We start from the raw sequence: 23,788 nt of genomic DNA, 5'->3' as shown, positions 1-23,788 counted from the left end.
TGAAGGTCAGACTCTGAAGGTCAGACTCTGAAGGTCAGACTCTGAAGGTAAGACTCTGAAGGTCAGACTCTGAAAGTCAGACTCTGAAGGTCAGGCTCTGAAGGTCAGGCTCTGAAAGTCAGACTCTGAAGGTCAGACTCTGAAGGTTAGGCTCTGAAGGTCAGACTCTGAAGGTCAGACTCTGAAGGTAAGACTCTGAAGGTCAGACTCTGAAGGTCAGACTCTGAAGGTCAGACTCTGAAGGTAAGACTCTGAAGGTCAGACTCTGAAAGTCAGACTCTGAAGGTCAGGCTCTGAAAGTCAGACTCTGAAGGTCAGACTCTGAAGGTCAGACTCTGAAGGTTAGGCTCTGAAGGTCAGGCTCTGAAAGTCAGACTCTGAAGGTCAGACTCTGAAGGTCAGACTCTGAAGGTCAGACTCTGAAGGTAAGACTCTGAAGGTCAGACTCTGAAAGTCAGACTCTGAAGGTCAGACTCTGAAGGTCAGGCTCTGAAAGTCAGACTCTGAAGGTCAGACTCTGAAGGTTAGGCTCTGAAGGTCAGGCTCTGAAAGTCAGACTCTGAAGGTCAGACTCTGAAGGTCAGACTCTGAAGGTCAGACTCTGAAGGTTAGGCTCTGAAGGTCAGGCTCTGAAAGTCAGGCTCTGAAGGTCAGACTCTGAAGGTCAGACTCTGAAGGTCAGACTCTGAAGGTCAGGCTCTGAAAGTCAGACTCTGAAGGTCAGACTCTGAAGGTCAGACTCTGAAGGTCAGACTCTGAAGGTTAGGCTCTGAAGGTTAGGCTCTGAAAGTCAGACTCTGAAGGTCAGACTCTGAAGGTCAGACTCTGAAGGTCAGACTCTGAAGGTTAAACTCTGAAGGTTAGACTCTGAAAGTCAGACTCTGAAAGTCAGACTCTGAAAGTCAGACTCTGAAAGTCAGACTCTGAAGGTCAGACTCTGAAGGTTAGACTCTGAAGGTCAGAGCGGGAGGTGAAAAAGAAAGCTTAGATGTCATTATAAGATTTGAATAACACAGGAGCAGTTTGTGTGTGATTATAACAGTTTATTCTTGATCTGTGGATCTTGTTAATCTAATTGTTTGCTTTGCCTATGTTTCACCTGAGACTAATCTTCTTTGTTACCCTAACAGCCCTGTGACGGGCCTTAGAAATCCTATTGTTTGCTGGCTGCAGCTCCTCATCACTGATGAGTACCTGGTTAACTTATGACTGGCTCAAGATGCTGGTGTTTTTCTGGTAAACTGTGTGTTTCATGTTTCCAGCTCCTGTGGACGAGGAGTCGGTCCTGGACTTTAAGAATCCAGTCCTGGACTTTGATGATCCGGTCCTGGACTTTGATGCTCCGTTTAACTGTCGCCTGAGTCTGAAGGACTTTGATCTGCTCATCCAAGACTTCCACAGACAACTGAACCGGGTCTAAACCAGGTCTAAACCAGGTCTAAACAAGGTCTAAACCAGGTCTAAACCAGGTCTAAACCAGGCCTAAACCAGGCCTAAACCAGGCCTAAACCAGGCCTAAACCAGGTCTAAACCAGGACTGAACTGGCACTGATCTGTGGCTAAAGCGGTTCCACAGGGAACTGAAGTGGGTTTGAACCGGGCCTGAGCAGGATCTAAACCAGAACTAAACCAGGCTGCACTTGTCATTTTAGTCCTGATTTCGTCTGGTCCTGTTCTAGTCCAGGTTTAGTTTTGGGTTTAGTCCCAGTTTAGTTTAAAGTGGGACTGGAGCCTAAATCCGATCTGAACCAGGGGTTTGGATTTTAAACCAGGTCCAAACCAGGTCTAAACCAGGTCTAAACCAGGACTAAACCAGGTCTAAACCAGGTCTAAACCAGGTCTAAACCAGGTCTAAACCAGGACAAAACCAGGACAAAACCAGGACAAAACCAGGACAAAACCAGGACAAAACCAGGACAAAACCAGGACTAAACCAGGACTAAACCAGGACTAAACCAGGTCTAAACCAGGTCTAAACCAGGTCTAAACCAGGTCTAAACCAGGACAAAACCAGGACAAAACCAGGACAAAACCAGGACAAAACCAGGACAAAACCAGGACAAAACCAGGACTAAACCAGGACTAAACCAGGACTAAACCAGGTCTAAACCAGGTCTAAACCAGGTCTAAACCAGGACTAAACCAGGTCTAAACCAGGTCTAAACCAGGTCTAAACCAGGTCTAAACCAGGTCTAAACCAGGACTAAACCAGGTCTAAACCAGGTCTAAACCAGGTCTAAACCAGGTCTAAACCAGGACTAAACCAGGTCTAAACCAGGTCTAAACCAGGTCTAAACCAGGACTAAACCAGGTCTAAACCAGGTCTAAACCAGGTCTAAACCAGGTCTAAACCAGGTCTAAACCAGGACTAAACCAGGTCTAAACCAGGTCTAAACCAGGTCTAAACCAGGTCTAAACCAGGTCTAAACCAGGTCTAAACCAGGACTAAACCAGGTCTAAACCAGGTCTAAACCAGGTCTAAACCAGGTCTAAACCAGGTCTAAACCAGGTCTAAACCAGGTCTAAACCAGGTCTAAACCAGGTCTAAACCAGGACAAAACCAGGACAAAACCAGGACAAAACCAGGACAAAACCAGGACAAAACCAGGACAAAACCAGGACAAAACCAGGCCAAAACCAGGCCAAAACCAGGACAAAACCAGGACAAAACCAGGACTAAACCAGGACTAAACCAGGACTAAACCAGGTCTAAACCAGGTCTAAACCAGGTCTAAACCAGGTCTAAACCAGGTCTAAACCAGGTCTAAACCAGGTCTAAACCAGGTCTAAACACACTTTAGAACTAAGTGTTCGGTACCACAGTGTTATTAATACTAATAATAATAATATAAGATTGTGAGTCTCTGATGATTCATAGTGATCATTATTTGCACTTATTGTTTATGTCCTCATTTGATTGACGGCACTTGATTCTGACCGAAGACTGAAACGTCTCAAAAATAAAGTATTATTTTGACTCAGATTCATTTCATAATTATAATATCTTCAGTCAGTTATTCCAATAATGCCAGAGTTCATAACCCTGTTTGACCAGAGCAGGAACTGGACTGAGGAACTTTTCACATCGACCTCACTCTTGCATCTGCAGCGGTCAGTGTGTGACCTTTAAGAACCTGAGCGCTCAGTGTGTGACCTTTAAGAACCTGAGCGCTCAGTGTGTGACCTTTAAGAACCTGAGCGCTCAGTGTGTGACCTTTAAGAACCTGAGCGCTCAGTGTGTGACCTTTAAGAACCTGAGCGCTCAGTGTGTGATGTTTAAGAGTCCGAGCACAGTGTCTCATCCAACACTCCATTGTCCCTATTCAAATGGGAAAAGAACCAGCGAGAACCAGCCTCATAAGTGGAAAAGAACCAGCCTCACAAGAGGTAAAGAACCAGCCTCACAAGAGGTAAAGAACCAGCCTCACAAGAGGTAAAGAACCAGCCTCACAAGAGGTAAAGAACCAGCCTCACAAGAGGTAAAGAACCAGCCTCACAAGAGGTAAAGAACCAGCCTCACGAGTGGAAAAGAACCAGCCTCATAAGTGGAAAAGAACCAGCCTCACAAGAGGTAAAGAACCAGCCTCACAAGAGGTAAAGAACCAGCCTCACAAGAGGTAAAGAACCAGCCTCACAAGAGGTAAAGAACCAGCCTCACGAGTGGAAAAGAACCAGCCTCATAAGTGGAAAAGAACCAGCCTCACAAGAGGTAAAGAACCAGCCTCATAAGTGGAAAAGAACCAGCCTCATAAGTGGAAAAGAACCAGCCTCACAAGAGGAAAAGAACCAGCCTCAGGAGTGGAAAAGAACCAGCCTCACAAGAGGAAAAGAACCAGCCTCACAAGAGGTAAAGAACCAGCCTCACAAGAGGTAAAGAACCAGCCTCACGAGTGGAAAAGAACCAGCCTCATAAGTGGAAAAGAACCAGCCTCACAAGAGGTAAAGAACCAGCCTCAGGAGTGGAAAAGAACCAGCCTCATAAGTGGAAAAGAACCAGCCTCACAAGAGGTAAAGAACCAGCCTCAGGAGTGGAAAAGAACCAGCCTCACAAGAGGTAAAGAACCAGCCTCACAAGAGGTAAAGAACCAGCCTCAGGAGTGGAAAAGAACCAGCCTCACAAGAGGAAAAGAACCAGCCTCAGGAGTTTGAAAAAGACAAATCATATTCAAGCAACATTAAACTCAGTAAATGCCGCAGTAAAAAACGATTGAAATATTTTCACGGGTTTGGGTCCCAGAGTCCCCCTGTCTTTAGACAAATGTCCCAGAGTCCCCCTGTCTTTAGACAAATGTCCCAGAGTCCCCCTGTCTTTAGACAAACGTCCCGGAGTCCCCCTGTCCTTAGACAAACGTCCCGGAGTCCCCCTGTCCTTAGACAAATGTCCCAGAGTCCCCCTGTCCTTAGACAAACGTCCCAGAGTCCCCCTGTCTTTAGACAAACGTCCCGGAGTCCCCCTGTCCTTAGACAAACGTCCCGGAGTCCCCCTGTCCTTAGACAAATGTCCCAGAGTCCCCCTGTCTTTAGACAAACGTCCCGGAGTCCCCCTGTCCTTAGACAAACGTCCCAGAGTCCCCCTGTCTTTAGACAAACGTCCCAGAGTCCCCCTGTCTTTAGACAAACGTCCCGGAGTCCCCCTGTCCTTAGACAAACGTCCCGGAGTCCCCCTGTCCTTAGACAAATGTCCCAGAGTCCCCCTGTCCTTAGACAAACGTCCCAGAGTCCCCCTGTCCTTAGACAAACGTCCCGGAGTCCCCCTGTCCTTAGACAAATGTCCCAGAGTCCCCTGTCCTTAGACAAATGTCCCAGAGTCCCCTGTCCTTAGACAAATGTCCCAGAGTCCCCTGTCCTTAGACAAACGTCCCAAAGTCCCCTGTCCTTTGAAAAACGTCCCAAAGTCCCCTGTCCTTAGACAAACGTCCCAAAGTCCCCTGTCCTTAGACATACATCCCAAAGTCCCCTGTCCTTAGACAAATGTCCCAGAGTCATCTGTCCTTAGACAAATGTCACAGAGTCCCCCTGTCCTTAGACAAACGTCCCAAAGTCCCCTGTCCTTTGACAAAAGTCCCCTGTCCTTAGACAAACGTCCCAAAGTCCCCTGTCCTTAGACAAATGTCCCAGAGTCACCTGTCCTTAGACAAATGTCACAGAGTCCCCCTGTCCTTAGACAAACGTCCCAAAGTCCCCTGTCCTTTGACAAACGTCCCAAAGTCCCCTGTCCTTAGACAAGTCCCCTGTCCTTAGACAAACGTCCCAAAGTTCCCTGTCCTTAGACAAATGTCCCAGAGTCATCTGTCCTTAGACAAATGTCACAGAGTCCCCCTGTCCTTAGACAAACGTCCCAAAGTCCCCTGTCCTTTGACAAAAGTCCCCTGTCCTTAGACAAACGTCCCAAAGTCCCCTGTCCTTAGACAAATGTCCCAGAGTCACCTGTCCTTAGACAAATGTCACAGAGTCCCCCTGTCCTTAGACAAACGTCCCAAAGTCCCCTGTCCTTTGACAAACGTCCCAAAGTCCCCTGTCCTTAGACAAGTCCCCTGTCCTTAGACAAACGTCCCAAAGTTCCCTGTCCTTAGACAAACGTCTCAAAGTCCCCTGTCCTTAGAAAAGTCCCCTGTCCTTAGACAAACGTCCCAAAGTCCCCTGTCCTTTGACAAACGTCCCAAAGTCCCCTGTCCTTAGACAAACGTCCCAAAGTCCCCTGTCCTTAGACAAACGTCCCAAAGTCCCCTGTCCTTAGACAAACGTCCCAAAGTCCCCTGTCCTTAGACAAACGTCCCAAAGTCCCCTGTCCTTAGACAAACGTCCCAAAGTCCCCTGTCCTTAGACAAACGTCCCAAAGTCCCCTGTCCTTAGACAAACGTCCTTGGAGCTTTAACTGTTCTAACGTCAGACTTTTATGAAACATTAAACATAGACAACAATAAAGAGTCAATGAGAGGTTTCTTTATTCAACTTTCAGGTGCATGTTACAGACCAATGGGAGCGGCCGGTTCAGAGCTCTGTGCTGTGATTGGACAAGGGACAGAAAGTGAGGGGGCGGGACAGGAAGTGGAGCGTTTTAGAAGCATTTGCGGTGAACGATGGACGGTCCGGCCTCGTCATACTCTTGTTTACTGATCCACATCTGCTGAAACGTGGAGAGAGATGCGAGGATGGAACCTCCGATCCACACCGAGTACTTCCTCTCTGGAGGAGCGATGATCTGCAGTGAGAGGAACCGGGTCAGAACCAGAGAAGAACCAGAGAAGAACCAGAGTAGAACCAGAGTAGAACCAGAGAAGAACCAGAGAAGAATCAGAGTAGAACCAGAGAAGAACCAGAGAAGAACCAGAGAAGAACCAGAGAAGAACCAGAGAAGAACCAGAGAAGAACCAGAGAAGAATCAGAGTAGAACCAGAGAAGAACCAGAGAAGAACCAGAGTAGAACCAGAGTAGAACCAGAGTAGAACCAGAGAAGAACCAGAGAAGAACCAGAGAAGAACCAGAGTAGAACCAGAGTAGAACCAGAGTAGAACCAGAGAAGAACCAGAGAAGAACCAGAGAAGAATCAGAGTAGAACCAGAGAAGAACCAGAGAAGAACCAGAGAAGAACCAGAGTAGAACCAGAGTAGAACCAGAGAAGAACCAGAGAAGAACCAGAGAAGAACCAGAGTAGAACCAGAGTAGAACCAGAGTAGAACCAGAGAAGAACCAGAGAAGAACCAGAGTAGAACCAGAGTAGAACCAGAGAAGAACCAGAGAAGAACCAGAGAAGAACCAGAGAAGAACCAGAGGCTCTATATTAGCACTGTGCTAGCTCTGTTAGCCCTATGTTAGCTCTGTGTTAGCTCTATATTAGCTCTATGTTTGATCTATATTAGCTCTGTGTTAGCTCTCTGTTAGCTCTATGTTAGCGCTGTGTTAGCTCTATGTTAGCTCTGTTAGCTCTGTGTTAGCCCTATGTTAACTATGTTAGCTCTGTGTTAGCTCTATGTTAGCTTGTTAGCTCTCTGTTAGCTCTGTGTTAGCTCTCTGTTAGCCCTGTGTTAGCTCTCTGTTAGCTCTGTGTTAGCTCTGTTTTAGCACTGTGCTAGCTCTGTTAGCCCTATGTTAGCTCTGTGTTAGCTCTGTGTTAGCTCTGTTAGTTCTGTGTTAGCTCTGTGTTAGCTCTGTGTTAGCTCTGTGTTAGCTCTGTGTTAGCTCTCTGTTAGCTCTGTATCAGTGGCTCACCTTTATCTTCATGGTGCTGGGCGCTAGCGCGGTGATCTCCTTCTGCATGCGGTCGGCGATGCCCGGGTACATGGTGGTTCCGCCCGACAGAACGTTGTTGGCGTAAAGATCCTTTCGAATATCGATGTCACACTTCATGATGCTGTTGTAGGTTGTCTCGTGGATCCCGGCCGACTCCATCCCTGAGTACAAATACTTCAAATACTACAGCCCACTCCATCCCTGAGTACAAACACTTCAAATACTACAGCCCACTCCATCCCTGAGTACAATTACTTCAAATACTACAGCCGATTCCATCCCTAAGGAGTACAAATACTTCAAATACTGCAGCCCACTCCATCCCTGAGTACAAATACTTTAAGGAATTCAAGCAGAACGACTCATGAACTGTAGTGTGTTTCCTACGTGGCAAGCTTCTAGGTCAAATTTAAGGAGTCATAATACTACAGCCCACTCCATCCCTGAGTACAAATACTTCAATTACTACAGCCCACTCCATCCCTGAGTACAAATACTATGGATACTAGTGCAGACTCCATCCCTGAGCAGTACAAATACTTCAAATACTACAGCCCACTCCATCCCTGAGGAGTACAAATATTTTAAATACTACAGCCCACTCTATCCCTGAGGAGTACAAATACTTCAAATACTACAGCCCACTACATCCCTAAGGAGTACAAATACTTCAAATACTGCAGCCCACTCCATCCCTGAGTACAAATACTTTAAGGAATTCAAGCAGAACGACTCATGAACTGTAGTGTGTTTCCTACGTGGCAAGCTTCTAGGTCACTACATCCCTGAGTACAAATACTTCAATTACTACAGCCCACTCCATCCCTGAGTACAAATACTATAAATACTAGTGCAGATTTCATCCCTGAGGAGTACAAATACTTCAGTTAGTACTGTTACTGCTATTTGTACTGCTACAGATCCCATCCTTGGATATATATGTGGAAAATACTTCAAATACAAATACTACTCTGTCGTACCGATGAAGGAGGGCTGGAAGAGCGTCTCGGGGCATCTGAAGCGTTCGTTGCCGATGGTGATGACCTGTCCGTCAGGGAGTTCGTAACTTTTCTCCAGTGACGACGACGTGGCGGCGGTTCCCATCTCGTTCTCGAAGTCCAGAGCCACGTAACAGAGTTTCTCCTTAATGTCCCTCACAATCTCGCGCTCCGCTGGAACCAGGAACGATGAACGTAGAGGAACGTAGAGGAACGTAGAGGAACGATGAACGTAGAGGAACGATGAACGTAAAGGAACGTAAAGGAACGTATAGGAATGAGGAACGTAGAGCAACGAGGAACATAGAGAAACGTAGAGAAACGTAGAGGAACAACGAGGAACAACGAGGAACGAAGAGGAATGTAGGGGAATGTAGAGGAACGTAGAGGAACGTGGAACGAGGAACGTAGAGAAACATAGAGAAACATAGAGGAACAACGAGGAACAATGAGGAACGAGGAACGAAGAGGAACGTAGAGGAATGTAAAGGAAACAAGACAGAACAAGGATATGTTTTGATCATGTTATGTTCATGTTTTGCACATGCTTTGCACATGTTTTGCACATGTTTTGCTCATGTTTTACTCATGTTTTGCACATGTTTGGCTCATGTTTTACCTGTGGTCACAAAGCTGTAGCCTCGCTCGGTCAGGATCTTCATCAGATAGTCGGTCAGGTCTCGTCCTGCCAGGTCCAGCCTCATGATGGCATGAGGCAGAGCGTAGCCCTCGTAGATTGGCACGTTATGAGTCACTCCATCACCACTGTCCAGGACGATTCCTGACAAAGGCAAAGGGTCAAGAGTTAGACCTGGTTCAGAGCTGGTTCGGAGGCCGTTCCTGACCTGTGGTGCGTCCGGAGGCGTACAATGACAGCACAGCTTGGATGGCCACGTACATTGCAGGAACATTAAAGGTCTCAAACATGATCTGAAACAAACACGTCATTTAAATGTAAGATTTGTATCAACAGTTTTTAAAGTTCTCTTATTCTCCATTATTTGTTCTTTTAGGTTTCTCATGTTTTCTAACTTCAAATAATGTTTGTTCTATAAGCAACACATGACTTTCTCTACGTCAGGCGCTCCCTCCTCAGTGTTTGTGTTAGCGCTCCCTCTACTGGTGATGATCAAACAGGAGACTTTTCCTTTGACCTTTGACCTTGTCGTACACATTGACCCCGTGTACCTGGGTCATCTTCTCGCGGTTGGCCTTGGGGTTGAGAGGAGCTTCGGTCAGAAGAGTGGGATGTTCTTCAGGAGCCACTCGCAGCTCGTTATAGAACGAGTGATGCCAAATCTGAAACAGAGAGCGAGAGCGGACTGACCACTAGAGGACTGACCACTAGAGGACTGACCACTAGAGGACTGACCCCACTAGAGGACTGACCCCACTAGAGGACTGACCACTAGAGGACTGACCACTAGAGGACTGACCCCACTAGAGGACTGACCACTAGAGGACTGACCACTAGAGGACTGACCCCACTAGAGGACTGACCACTAGAGGACTGACCACTAGAGGACTGACCACTAGAGGACTGACCCCACTAGAGGACTGACCACTAGAGGACTGACCACTAGAGGACTGACCACTAGAGGACTGACCACTAGAGGACTGACCCCACTAGAGGACTGACCACTAGAGGACTGACCACTAGAGGACTGACCCCACTAGAGGACTGACCACTAGAGGACTGACCACTAGAGGACTGACCACTAGAGGACTGACCACTAGAGGACTGACCACTAGAGGACTGACCACTAGAGGACTGACCACTAGAGGAAGTGTTATTTAATGGTTTATTCTGTCTTTGTTGTAAATGTGTTTTTAGTTTATTTAGTCCAGACAAACTTTATTTTTAGAGAAATAAAACTACTGGAGTTTTACGAGTCAGGATTAGTTCCAGAGACGAGACAGAACAAAGGAAGTTGTAGTATTTGCAGTATATGCAGTATTTGCAGTATTTGCAGTATTTGCAGTATTTGCAGTATTTGTACCTTCTCCATGTCGTCCCAGTTGGTGATGATGCCGTGTTCAATGGGATATTTCAGAGTCAGAATTCCTCTTTTACTCTGAGCCTCATCTCCAACGTAACTGTCCTTCTGCCCCATCCCGACCATCACACCCTGAAGGACAGAACCGGGTCAGAACCGGGTCAGAACCGGGTCAGAGCCGGGTCAGAGCCGGGTCAGAACCAGGTCAGAACCGGGTCAGAACCGGTTGAGAAACCAGGTCTAAAGCAGGACTAAAGAAGGTCTAGGGCAGGACTAAACCAGGACTAAACCAGGACTAAAGAAGGTCTAAACCAGGACTAAAGAAGGTCTAAACCAGGACTAAACCAGGTCTAAAGCAGAACTAAAGAAGGTCTAGTGCAGGACTAAACCAGGACTAAACCAGGACTAAACCAGGATTAAACCAGGTCTAAACCAGGACTAAAGCAGAACTAAAGCAGAACTAAAGAAGGTCTAGGGCAGGACTAAACCAGGACTAAACTAGGACTAAACCAGGACTAAAGCAGAACTAAAGAAGGTCTAGGGCAGGACTAAACCTGGACTAAACTAGGAGTAGAACCAGGACTAAACCAGGACTAAACCAGGACTAAACCAGGTCTAATGGGGGTCTTTTACCTGGTGTCTCGGTCGTCCCACGATGGAGGGAAACACGGCCCTCGGAGCGTCATCTCCAGCGAATCCAGCTTTACACAAACCTGAGCCATTGTCACAGACCAGAGCGGTGCTCTCATCCTCGTCACACATGATGAAGCAGGACTAGGACTAGAACAGGACTAGAACAGGACTAGAACAGGACTAGAACAGGACTAGAACAGGACTAGAACAGGACTAAAACAGGACCAGGACTTCTGCAGGACCAGAACTACAGCAGGATGGGACCAGGACCAGGACTGGATCTCTGGAGAACAATCAAAACGAAAGTGAACAGAGACTTGTGAGTCTGGACCAGAGTCCGGACCAGACTCTGGTCCAGACTCTGGACCTGAGTCTGGACCTGTGTCTGAGGTTCTTCACAGATTAACAAAATGACAAACGATTTCTGAAAAAGTCACAGAGACATATTCTCTCTCTCCCCCCCCCTCCCCCCCTCCCCCCTGTGTTCAGTCTAATTCCTCCTCCTTATTTGGGCGTCAGACGTGTGGAGTTCTTCTTCTGCTCAGGTCCATATTTGGAGATGTTTCTCTTTCTGCAGAAACATCTCAGTCTCAAAGTCTCTCTGTCTTTTACAAACCTGGTCCTGGTCCTGGTCCTGGTCCTGGTCCTGGTCCTGGTCCTGGTTCTGGTCCGGGTCCTGGTTCTGGTTCTAGTCCTGGTTCTGGTCGTAGTGTGTTCCCAGACCTGGAACTAAATATGAATCCAAACCTGGACTAGATCAGGACTTTTAACAGCTCCAGGACCCTGTGACTGTGAGCCCGGAGTGCCTAAACCAGGTCTAAACCAGGACTAAACCAGGTCTAAACCAGGTCTAAACCAGGTCTAAACCAGGTCCAAACCAGGTCTAAACCAGGTCTAAACCAGGTCTAAACCAGGTCCAAACCAGGTCTAAACCAGGTCTAAACCAGGTCTAAACCAGGTCTAAACCAGGTCCAAACCAGGTCTAAACCAGGTCCAAACCAGGTCTAAACCAGGTCTAAACCAGGTCTAAACCAGGTCTAAACCAGGTCCAAACCAGGTCTAAACCAGGTCTAAACCAGGTCTAAACCAGGTCTAAAACAGGACTAAACCAGGACCAAACCAGGACTAAACCAGGTCTAAACCAGGAATAAAACAGGTCTAAAACAGGACTAAACCAGGACTAAACCAGGACTAAACCAGGATTAAACCAGGTCTAAACCAGGTCTAAAACAGGACAAAAACAGGACAAAAACTGGAGTATTTCATCCAGAACCTCGGAGATCATTTTATCAGTGAAAACATAGAGTTCTTCTCTAAATCACAATAAAATACATCGTGAAAACTTTGTTTAGGGTTGACTTATTAACAGCTGCTCATTTGCATACTTAATTGTATTTATTCAGCCAACCATTAATCACACTTTCCAAAAGTAATAAACTCTTAATCACTGCTTATTAGTGTGATGTGAGGACATTCGGAATGTTAATAAAGTGTTAAGTAATCATCATAATTCATGTACATCATATTAATAAAGCAGGTGGTATTTACACAAATACAGAATAATGTAGATTAATAATATGATGACTAATAAACATGACCCACTCACAGTTATGCAAATGAGCAGCTGCTTATATGTTAATAAGCGTTACAATACAACTAATGTTTTAGGAGTAAAGCAGAATAAAAGCAGAGAAAATGAAGTGAACTCACCGTGAGGAGCAGATCTGTGGGACTGGACCAGGCTCAGATCCTCAGGGACATAAAACCTGCTCTGGGGCCGGTCCTGGGGCCGGTCCTGGGGCCGGATCTGCTCAAACACCTCCAAAGATGGAAACCGAGGAACTCAGTGCCTTTTAGGGCAGGAACCAGAGAGAGGAGCCAATCAGGGGGCTGGATCAGAGGAGAGGAGCCAATCAGAACATCATATCTGCGATACAGAGACCAATCAAAGAGCAGGACTGGAGCGGAACCGGAGGAGAGCAGCCAATCAGAGCACAATAATGAGCAAACAAAGGAGCTGTCAAAGTAGCTCCACCTTTTGAACAGCAGAGGGCGCATTGTGTGTGCACTTCCCTACATCACCAGAAGGGGCAGTGTGTTGTTTTTTACATCTAAAACAGAGAGAGTGCAAACACCTCTTCTCCTTTTGGTGTCCCATGGGTGCACCACGTACTCATGTGCCACCACGTACTCATGTGCCATCAAGTACTCATGTGCCATCAAGTACTCATGTGCCATCAAGTACTCATGTGCCGCCACGTACTCATGTGCCACCACGTACTCATGTGCCACCACGTACTCATGTGCCACCACGTACTCATGTGCCATCAAGTACTCATGTGCCACCACGTACTCATGTGCCGCCACGTACTCATGTGCCACCACGTACTCATGTGCCACCACCACGTACTCATGTGCCATCACGTATTCATGTGCCATCATGTACTCATGTGCCACCACGTACTCATGTGCCACCACGTACTCATGTGCCGCCACGTACTCATGTGCCACCACGTACTCATGTGCCGCCACGTACTCATGTGCCACCACGTACTCATGTGCCACCACGTACTCATGTGCCATCACGTACTCATGTGCCATCATGTACTCATGTGCCGCCACGTACTCATGTGCCACCACCACGTACTCATGTGCCATCACGTACTCATGTGCCACCACCACGTACTCATGTGCCATCACGTACTCATGTGCCATCATGTACTCATGTGCCATCACGTACTCATGTGCCATCAAGTACTCATGTGCCACCACCACGTACTCATGTGCCACCACGTACTCATGTGCCATCAAGTACTCATGTGCCACCAAGTACTCATGTGCCACCACGTACTCATGTGCCGCCACGTACTCATGTGCCACCACGTACTCATGTGCCACCACCACGTACTCATGTGCCATCACGTACTCATGTGCCATCATGTACTCATGTGCCGCCACATACTCATGTGCCGCCACGTACTCATGTGCCGCCACGTACTCATGTGCCACCACGTACTCATGTGCCGCCACGTACTCATGTGCCACCACGTACTCATGTGCCACCACGTACTCATGTGCCGCCACGTACTCATGTGCCGCCACGTACTCATGTGCCATCAAGTACTCATGTGCCACCACGTACTCATGTGCCGCCACGTACTCATGTGCCACCACGTACTCATGTGCCACCACGTACTCATGTGCCGCCACGTACTCATGTGCCACCACGTACTCATGTGCCATCAAGTACTCATGTGCCACCACCACGTACTCATGTGCCGCCACATACTCATGTGCCATCAAGTACTCGTGTGCCACCACCACGTACTCATGTGCCACCACCACGTACTCATGTGCCATCACGTACTCATGTGCCATCACGTACTCATGTGCCACCACGTACTCATGTGCCGCCACGTACTCATGTGCCACCACGTACTCATGTGCCATCAAGTACTCATGTGCCACCACGTACTCATGTGCCACCACCACGTACTCATGTGCCATCACGTACTCATGTGCCACCACGTACTCATGTGCCACCACCACGTACTCATGTGCCACCACGTACTCATGTGCCACCACGTACTCATGTGCCATGAGTCGTTCATGCTACAGAAGCTAACAGGAAGTGTTAGCTTTTGATTGACACCAAGATGAGCCAATCAGGAGGGATATGCCAGTTCTAGGGCCCAGTGAAGCCAATGAAGTGTCACATAGAGATGCAAATTAGGCACAAGTCCCGCTCTTGTTAAACCAACCAGTTAGATTACAGAGTGTGTTTGACGCTACGGACAAAGAGCCAATGGGAGACGAGCACGAGGGTGTGTCATATGTTTATGTCCAAAAAGTTCCACTTTAGAGCCGAGGTTTCTATGGCAACACGAGCTCAGAACACGTGTTTTAGTCTGTTTTTATTGTGAAAAAGGTTTTTATAATAATAATAATAAATATAGCCGCAAGCGGCAATGATCGGCCCTCGCCACGCCGCCGCCACGCCGCAAGAGGAGGGGGCGTGGCTAACGTGCCCCAATTGTCCTTTTATTACGCCTACTGCTGAATCTGTGACGCTGTCACATCTTCTCCCCTTTGTTTTTTTTACTAAAGTGTAAACATGTTCTGGTGATTTCCCCATTGGAATAACGTGGTAGGTTTCGGTCATCGTTACGGCAACACCATAACAATTATGACATGAGTCAATGACTTTTTTGATGGGGATTCTAAAATTGAGTTTTGTGTCAAATTTCATATAATTTCGCAAAACTAAACATTTAACCTCCATATAAAATCTGTAGGGGGCGCTGTGGTGCCAAATTAATTTATTTCACTTCAAGTAGGTTTAGGGCAAAGAGTTTAACAACTGATTCTAATTTGACGCAATTCAGACTTTATCTGCGCAAACGGCAGAAATGTTAAATTTGGGAGATTTATGAAATTCTAGCTACAGTTTGAGGCTTCGCCCAAACCCACAGAAACTGTGACAGGGTCAATGTCATTTGAATAACTTTTGATGTCCCACTCCTCAGCACCATTTTCACACAATTTCAGCTTTTTAGGGCCAACGCCCTGAGGGGGAGGAGTTTGTACAAGTACAACGTTTGGAAAAACTCCCGAGTCATGCTTAGCCATTTATGAAGCAATATGGCCGACATTTGGTTGGGCGGACGGCGTTGCCGTAATAATATTTTTTACTTCTCTTGTCACCATCTACCTCTGCGCCAAATTTCATGATTCTACGATCAGATTTTTTTTGGGTCATTTCCCATCTCTCAATGCATTTCTGGTACATTTGGGGGCGCTGACGAGCACATTTTTTAATTATAGAAAAAGGAAATAGCCAGAATGTAGAGGCACGATTATTAGAGGTGTGAACATTTTTGTGACTTTTCATCAATGTCACTGGGTGAAAAATAGGGGGCGTGTCCCGAGAAGAAGAAAAAGAAGAAGAAGAAGAAGAAGAAGAAGAAGAAGAAGAAGAAGAAGAAGAAGAAGAAGAAGAAGAAGAAGAAGAAGAAGAAGAAGAAGAAGAAGAAGAAGAAGAAGAAGAAAGAATAATATTCCGATGCGAAAACAATGTTTCCCATTTATACATTTTCGGAAAGCGCTCGCGCTTTCCTCCCTCATGGTGTGGGTCCCTGGTCACTGACGGGTACTTTCCTTAATTTTGAGTGGGCTCCGCCCACTTTGTGTTTTTGGCCCTCTATACAGTAATAATGTTACATTTTTGCATCACATGTTTATATGAACGGAACATGGAAGAGATGGGAACGTGTTGGTGAGACACTTGGCGCAAATGAGTGCTTTATATAAATCCAATTTAAAGTGCTCGTTTAGTGCGCACTTTTGCACGTTTACAACGGTAAAATTCCATTTTCCTACAACTAATTAGTCTGCACGGGGCGTGCATGAGTGAAGGAGTGCGTTAGTGAGTGTTTAGAAGTGGGCGAGCGCTTCGCGCTCGATTTCGTGCGCACTTTCGCAGCCGTGCTTCGCACGGCCTTACGAGATTAATAGGCCTCTCGCAGCTTGTGGGGCTCGGGCCTAACTAGATCCAGACTAAACCCGTTCTAAACCCGGTCTAAACCAGGACTAAACCCGGTCTAAACCCGGTCTAAACCAGGACTAAACCCGGTCTAAACCCGGTCTAAACCAGGACTAAACCCTGTCTAAACCCGGTCTAAACCCGGTCTAAACAAGGACTAAACCCGGTCTAAACCTGGTCTAAACCAGGACTAAACCCGGTCCAAACCAGGACTAAACCCGGTCTAAACCAGGACTTAACCAGGACTAAACCCGGTCTAAACCCGGTCTAAACCAGGACTAAACCAGGACTAAACCCTGTCCAAACCCGGTCTAAACCAGGAATAAACCTGGTCTAAACCAGGACTAAACCCGGTCTAAACCCGGTCTAAACCAGGACTAAACCCGGTCTAAACCCGGTCTAAACCAGGACTAAACCCAGTCTAAACCTGGTCTAAACCAGGTCTAAACCAGGACTAAACCCGGTCTAAACCCGGTCTAAGCCAGGACTAAACCAGGACTAAACCCGGTCTAAACCCGGTCTAAACCAGGTCTAAACCAGGACTAAACCCGGTCTAAACCCGGACTAAACCCAGTCTAAACCAGGACTAAACCCGGTCTAAAACCGGTCTAAACCCGGTCTAAACCCGGACTAAACCCAGTCTAAACCACGACTAAACCCGGTCTAAAACCGGTCTAAACCCGGTCTAAACCCGGACTAAACCCAGTCTAAACCAGGACTAAACCCGGTCTAAAACTGGTCTAAACCCGGTCTAAACCCGGACTAAACCCGGTCTTGAGGACCCTCCTCAGCCTGTGACTCTTGGTCCATAAAAGGACAGAGCTGAGACTTAAACAACTGAACAGACGCTCTCCAAAAAAGGACACAAAATATGTACAGCAAATACTACACATACTACAAATACTACATTTACTATTACTACAACTACTGCAAATACTACTATTACTATTACTACAAATACTGCAAATACTACTATTACTATTACTGCAAATACTACACATACTGCAAATACTACTATTACTACAAATACTGCAAATACTACTATTACTATTACTAAAAAAATACACCAAATACTACTATTACTATTACTGCAAATACTACACATTCTGCAAACACTACTATTGATATTACTACAAATACTGCAAATACTACACATTCTGCAAATACTACTATTACTACTACCTCAATGACATAAGTTAAATAACAAAGTACTACAAAAAGTACTACACAAATTACGATGTGTAATTTTTGTTTGGATCCAAACCAGGACTAAACCAGGTCTAAACCAGGACTAAACCAGGTCTAAACCAGGACTAAACCAGGTCTAAACCAGGACAAAACCAGGACTAAACCAGGTCTAAACCAGGACTAAACCAGGTCTAAACCAGGACTAAACCAGGACTAAACCAGGACTAAACCAGGTCTAAACCAGGACTAAACCCGGTCTAAACCCGGTCTAAACCAGGAATAAACCAGGTCTAAACCAGGACAAAACCAGGTCTACCCCAGGTCTAAACCAGGACTAAACCAGGTCCAAACCAGGACTAAACCTGGTCTAAACCAGGACTAAACCAGGACTAAACCAGGACCAAACCAGGACTAAACCAGGTCTAAACTAGGACTAAACCAGGTCCAAACCAGGACTAAACCAGGACTAAACCAGGACTAAACCAGGTCTAAACCAGGACTAAACCAGGTGTAAACCAGGACTAAACCAGGACTAAACCAGGTCTAAACCAGGACTAAACCAGGTGTAAACCAGGTCTGAACCAGGACTAAACCAGGTCCAAACCAGGACTAAACCAGGTGTAAACCAGGTCTAAACCAGGACAAAACCAGGACTAAACCAGGTCTAAACCAGGACTAAACCAGGACAAAACCAGGACTAAACCAGGTGTAAACCAGGTCTAAACCAGGTCTAAACCAGTACTAAACCAGGTCTAAACCAGGACTAAACCAGGTCTAAACCAGGACTAAACCAGGTCTAAACCAGGACTAAACCAGGACTAAACCAGGTGTAAACCAGGTCTAAACCAGGACAAAACCAGGACTAAACCAGGTCTAAACCAGGACTAAACCAGGACAAAACCAGGACTAAACCAGGTGTAAACCAGGTCTAAACCAGGTCTAAACCAGTACTAAACCAGGTCTAAACCAGGACTAAACCAGGTCTAAACCAGGACTAAACCAGGACTAAACCAGGTGTAAACCAGGTCTAAACCAGGACAAAACCAGGACTAAACCAGGTCTAAACCAGGACTAAACCAGGTCTAAACCAGGACTAAACCAGGACTAAACCAGGACTAAACCCGGTCTAAACCCGGTCTAAACCAGGAATAAACCAGGTCTAAACCAGGACAAAACCAGGTCTACCCCAGGTCTAAACCAGGACTAAACCAGGTCCAAACCAGGACTAAACCTGGTCTAAACCAGGACTAAACCAGGACTAAACCAGGACTAAACCAGGTCTAAACCAGGACTAAACCAGGTCTAAACCAGGACTAAACCAGGACTAAACCAGGACTAAACCAGGTCTAAACCAGGACTAAACCAGGACTAAACCAGGACTAAACCAGGTCTAAACCAGGACTAAACCAGGTCTAAACCCGGTCTAAACCCGGTCTAAACCAGGAATAAACCAGGTCTAAACCAGGACAAAACCAGGTCTACCCCAGGTCTAAACCAGGACTAAACCAGGTCCAAACCAGGACTAAACCTGGTCTAAACCAGGACTAAACCAGGACTAAACCAGGACCAAACCAGGACTAAACCAGGTCTAAACTAGGACTAAACCAGGTCCAAACCAGGACTAAACCAGGACTAAACCAGGACTAAACCAGGACTAAACCAGGTCTAAACCAGGACTAAACCAGGTGTAAACCAGGACTAAACCAGGACTAAACCAGGTCTAAACCAGGACTAAACCAGGTGTAAACCAGGTCTGAACCAGGACTAAACCAGGTCCAAACCAGGACTAAACCAGGTGTAAACCAGGTCTAAACCAGGACAAAACCAGGACTAAACCAGGTCTAAACCAGGACTAAACCAGGACAAAACCAGGACTAAACCAGGTGTAAACCAGGTCTAAACCAGGTCTAAACCAGTACTAAACCAGGTCTAAACCAGGACTAAACCAGGTCTAAACCAGGACTAAACCAGGTCTAAACCAGGACTAAACCAGGACTAAACCAGGTGTAAACCAGGTCTAAACCAGGACAAAACCAGGACTAAACCAGGTCTAAACCAGGACTAAACCAGGACAAAACCAGGACTAAACCAGGTGTAAACCAGGTCTAAACCAGGTCTAAACCAGTACTAAACCAGGTCTAAACCAGGACTAAACCAGGTCTAAACCAGGACTAAACCAGGTCTAAACCAGGACTAAACCAGGACTAAACCAGGTGTAAACCAGGTCTAAACCAGGACAAAACCAGGACTAAACCAGGTCTAAACCAGGACTAAACCAGGTCTAAACCAGGACTAAACCAGGACTAAACCAGGACTAAACCCGGTCTAAACCCGGTCTAAACCAGGAATAAACCAGGTCTAAACCAGGACAAAACCAGGTCTACCCCAGGTCTAAACCAGGACTAAACCAGGTCCAAACCAGGACTAAACCTGGTCTAAACCAGGACTAAACCAGGACTAAACCAGGACCAAACCAGGACTAAACCAGGTCTAAACTAGGACTAAACCAGGTGTAAACCAGGTCTAAACCAGGACTAAACCAGGTCCAAACCAGGACTAAACCAGGTCCAAACCAGGACTAAACCAGGACTAAACCAGGACTAAACCAGGTCTAAACCAGGACTAAACCAGGTGTAAACCAGGACTAAACCAGGACTAAACCAGGTCTAAACCAGGACTAAACCAGGACTAAACCAGGTCTGAACCAGGACTAAACCAGGTCCAAACCAGGACTAAACCAGGTCTAAACCAGGACTAAACCATGACTAAACCAGGACTAAAACAGGTGTAAACCAGGTCTAAACCAGGACAAAACCAGGACTAAACCAAGTCTAAACCAGGACTAAACCAGGACTAAACCAGGACTAAAACAGGTGTAAACCAGGTCTAAACCAGGACAAAACCAGGACTAAACCAAGTCTAAACCAGGACTAAACCAGGACTAAACCAGGACTAAAGCAGGTGTAAACCAGGACAAAACCAGGACTAAACCAGGTCTAAACCAGGACTAAACCAGGTCTAAACCAGGACAAAACCAGGTCTACCCCAGGTCTAAACCAGGACTAAACCAGGTCCAAACCAGGACTAAACCTGGTCTAAACCAGGACTAAACCAGGACTAAACCAGGACCAAACCAGGACTAAACCAGGTCTAAACTAGGACTAAACCAGGTGTAAACCAGGTCTAAACCAGGACTAAACCAGGTCCAAACCAGGACTAAACCAGGTCCAAACCAGGACTAAACCAGGACTAAACCAGGACTAAACCAGGTCTAAACCAGGACTAAACCAGGTGTAAACCAGGACTAAACCAGGACTAAACCAGGTCTAAACCAGGACTAAACCAGGTGTAAACCAGGTCTGAACCAGGACTAAACCAGGTCCAAACCAGGACTAAACCAGGTCTAAACCCGGTCTAAACCAGGACTAAACCAGGACTAAACCAGGTGTAAACCAGGTCTGAACCAGGACTAAACCAGGTCCAAACCAGGACTAAACCAGGTCTAAACCCGGTCTAAACCAGGACTAAACCAGGACTAAAGCCGGTCTAAACCAGGACTAAACCAGGACTAAATCCGATCCAAACCAGGTCTAAACCAGGACTAAACCAGGTCCAAACCAGGACTAAACCAGGACTAAAGCCGGTCTAAACCAGGACTAAACCAGGAATAAAATCCGATCCAAACCAGGTCTAAACCAGGACTAAACCAGGTCCAAACCAGGTCTAAACCAGGAATAAACCAGGTCCAAACCAGGACTAAACCAGGACTAAAGCCGGTCCAAACCAGGACTAAACCAGGTCTAAACCAGGACTAAACCAGGTCCAAACCAGGTCTAAACCAGGTCTAAACCAGGACTAAACCAGGTCCAAACCAGGTCTAAACCAGGTCTAAACCAGGTCTAAACCAGGACTAAACCAGGACTAAACCAGGTCTAAACCAGGTCTATACCAGGTCTAAACCAGGTCTAAACCAGGTCTAAACCAGGACTAAACCAGGTCTAAACCAGGACTAAACCAGGTGTAAACCAGGTCTAAACCAGGACAAAACCAGGTCTAAACCAGGACTAAACCAGGACTAAACCAGGACTAAACCAGGACTAAACCAGGTGTAAACCAGGTCTAAACCAGGACAAAACCAGGTCTAAACCAGGTCTAAACCAGGTCTAAACCAGGACTAAACCAGGTCTAAACCAGGTCTAAACCAGGACTAAATCCGATCCAAACCAGGTCTAAACCAGGACTAAACCAGGTCTAAACCAGAACTAAACCAGGTGTAAACCAGGTCTAAACCAGGACTAAACCAGGTCCAAACCAGGACTTAACCAGGTCTAAACCCGGTCTAAACCAGGACTAAACCAGGACTAAACCCGGTCTAAACCAGGACTAAACCAGGACTAAATCCGATCCAAACCAGGTCTAAACCAGGACTAAACCAGGTCCAAACCAGGTCTAAACCAGGAATAAACCAGGTCCAAACCAGGACTAAACCAGGACTAAACCAGGACTAAAGCCGGTCTAAACCAGGACTAAACCAGGTCTAAACCAGGACTAAACCAGGTCCAAACCAGGTCTAAACCAGGTCTAAACCAGGACTAAACCAGGTCCAAACCAGGTCTAAACCAGGTCTAAACCAGGTCTAAACCAGGACTAAACCAGGACTAAACCAGGACTAAAGCCGGTCTAAACCAGGACTAAACCAGGTCTAAACCAGGACTAAACCAGGTCCAAACCAGGTCAAAACCAGGTCTAAACCAGGACTAAACCAGGTCTAAACCAGGTCTATACCAGGTCTAAACCAGGTCTAAACCAGGTCTAAACCAGGACTAAACCAGGTCTAAACCAGGACTAAATCAGGTGTAAACCAGGTCTAAACCAGGATAAAACCAGGTCTAAACCAGGTCTAAACCAGGACTAAACCAGGACTAAACCAGGACTAAACCAGGTGTAAACCAGGTCTAAACCAGGACAAAACCAGGTCTAAACCAGGTCTAAACCAGGACTAAACCAGGTCTAAACCAGGTCTAAACCAGGACTAAACCAGGTCCAAACCAGGTCCAAACCAGGTCTAAACCAGGTCTAAACCAGGAATAAACCAGGTCCAAACCAGGACTAAACCAGGACTAAACCAGGTCCAAACCAGGTCTAAACCAGGTCTAAACCAGGACTAAACCAGGTCCAAACCAGGTCTAAACCAGGTATAAACCAGGTCTAAACCAGGTCTAAACCAGGTCTAAACCAGGTCTAAACCAGGACTAAACCAGGTCTAAACCAGGACTAAACCAGGTGTAAACCAGGTCTAAACCAGGACAAAACCAGGTCTAAACCAGGTCTAAACCAGGACTAAACCAGGACTAAACCAGGACTAAACCAGGACTAAACCAGGTGTAAACCAGGTCTAAACCAGGACAAAACCAGGTCTAAACCAGGTCTAAACCAGGTCTAAACCAGGACTAAACCAGGTCTAAACCAGGTCTAAACCAGGACTAAATCCGATCCAAACCAGGTCTAAACCAGGACTAAACCAGGTCTAAACCAGGACTAAACCAGGTGTAAACCAGGTCTAAACCAGGACTAAACCAGGTCCAAACCAGGACTTAACCAGGTCTAAACCCGGTCTAAACCAGGACTAAACCAGGACTAAACCCGGTCTAAACCAGGACTAAACCAGGACTAAATCCGATCCAAACCAGGTCTAAACCAGGACTAAACCAGGTCCAAACCAGGTCTTAACCAGGAATAAACCAGGTCCAAACCAGGACTAAACCAGGACTAAACCAGGACTAAAGCCGGTCTAAACCAGGACTAAACCAGGACTAAACCAGGACTAAACCAGGTACAAACCAGGTCTAAACCAGGTCTAAACCAGGACTAAACCAGGTCCAAACCAGGTCTAAACCAGGTCTAAACCAGGTCTAAACCAGGACTAAACCAGGACTAAACCAGGACTAAAGCCGGTCTAAACCAGGACTAAACCAGGTCTAAACCAGGACTAAACCAGGTCCAAACCAGGTCAAAACCAGGTCTAAACCAGGACTAAACCAGGTCTAAACCAGGTCTATACCAGGTCTAAACCAGGTCTAAACCAGGTCTAAACCAGGACTAAACCAGGTCTAAACCAGGATAAAACCAGGTCTAAACCAGGTCTAAACCAGGACTAAACCAGGACTAAACCAGGACTAAACCAGGTGTAAACCAGGTCT

The 23,788-nt window shown here is 46.6% G+C and overlaps 2 protein-coding genes across 2 annotated transcripts in view; one reads left to right on the top strand and one right to left on the bottom strand.

Moving 5' to 3' along the window:
- Positions 1–1,518, top strand: part of LOC140348430 (rho GTPase-activating protein SYDE1-like) — an 11,420-nt gene extending 9,902 nt beyond the window's left edge. Inside the window, exon 12 of the mRNA XM_072434358.1 lies at positions 1,263–1,518. Coding sequence (XP_072290459.1) covers positions 1,263–1,420 — 158 coding nt within the window. The 3' untranslated portion in view covers positions 1,421–1,518. The remainder of the gene's footprint in view (positions 1–1,262) is intronic.
- Positions 1,519–5,923: 4,405 nt separating this feature from the next.
- Positions 5,924–12,695, bottom strand: LOC140348431 (actin, alpha skeletal muscle B-like). Its single transcript, XM_072434359.1, has 9 exons — positions 12,569–12,695; positions 10,859–11,141; positions 10,229–10,357; positions 9,417–9,527; positions 9,074–9,158; positions 8,848–9,009; positions 8,211–8,402; positions 7,210–7,391; positions 5,924–6,202 (listed from the first exon to the last, which is right to left on the bottom strand). Exons 2-9 carry the CDS (start codon positions 10,985–10,987, stop codon positions 6,059–6,061), a joined length of 1,134 nt encoding a protein of 377 aa, XP_072290460.1. The 5' UTR covers positions 10,988–11,141; positions 12,569–12,695; the 3' UTR covers positions 5,924–6,058.
- Between the last annotated feature and the right edge of the window lie 11,093 nt (positions 12,696–23,788).

The sequence above is a fragment of the Eucyclogobius newberryi genome, unplaced genomic scaffold (assembly GCF_026437365.1).
Source record: "Eucyclogobius newberryi isolate DKJ021-1_F unplaced genomic scaffold, fEucNew1.0.hap1 SCAF_69, whole genome shotgun sequence".
In the NCBI taxonomy this organism is placed as follows: domain Eukaryota; kingdom Metazoa; phylum Chordata; class Actinopteri; order Gobiiformes; family Gobiidae; genus Eucyclogobius; species Eucyclogobius newberryi.
The sequence above is the reverse complement of the archived record's forward strand: the minus strand, read 5'-3'. Positions and strand labels throughout refer to the sequence as shown.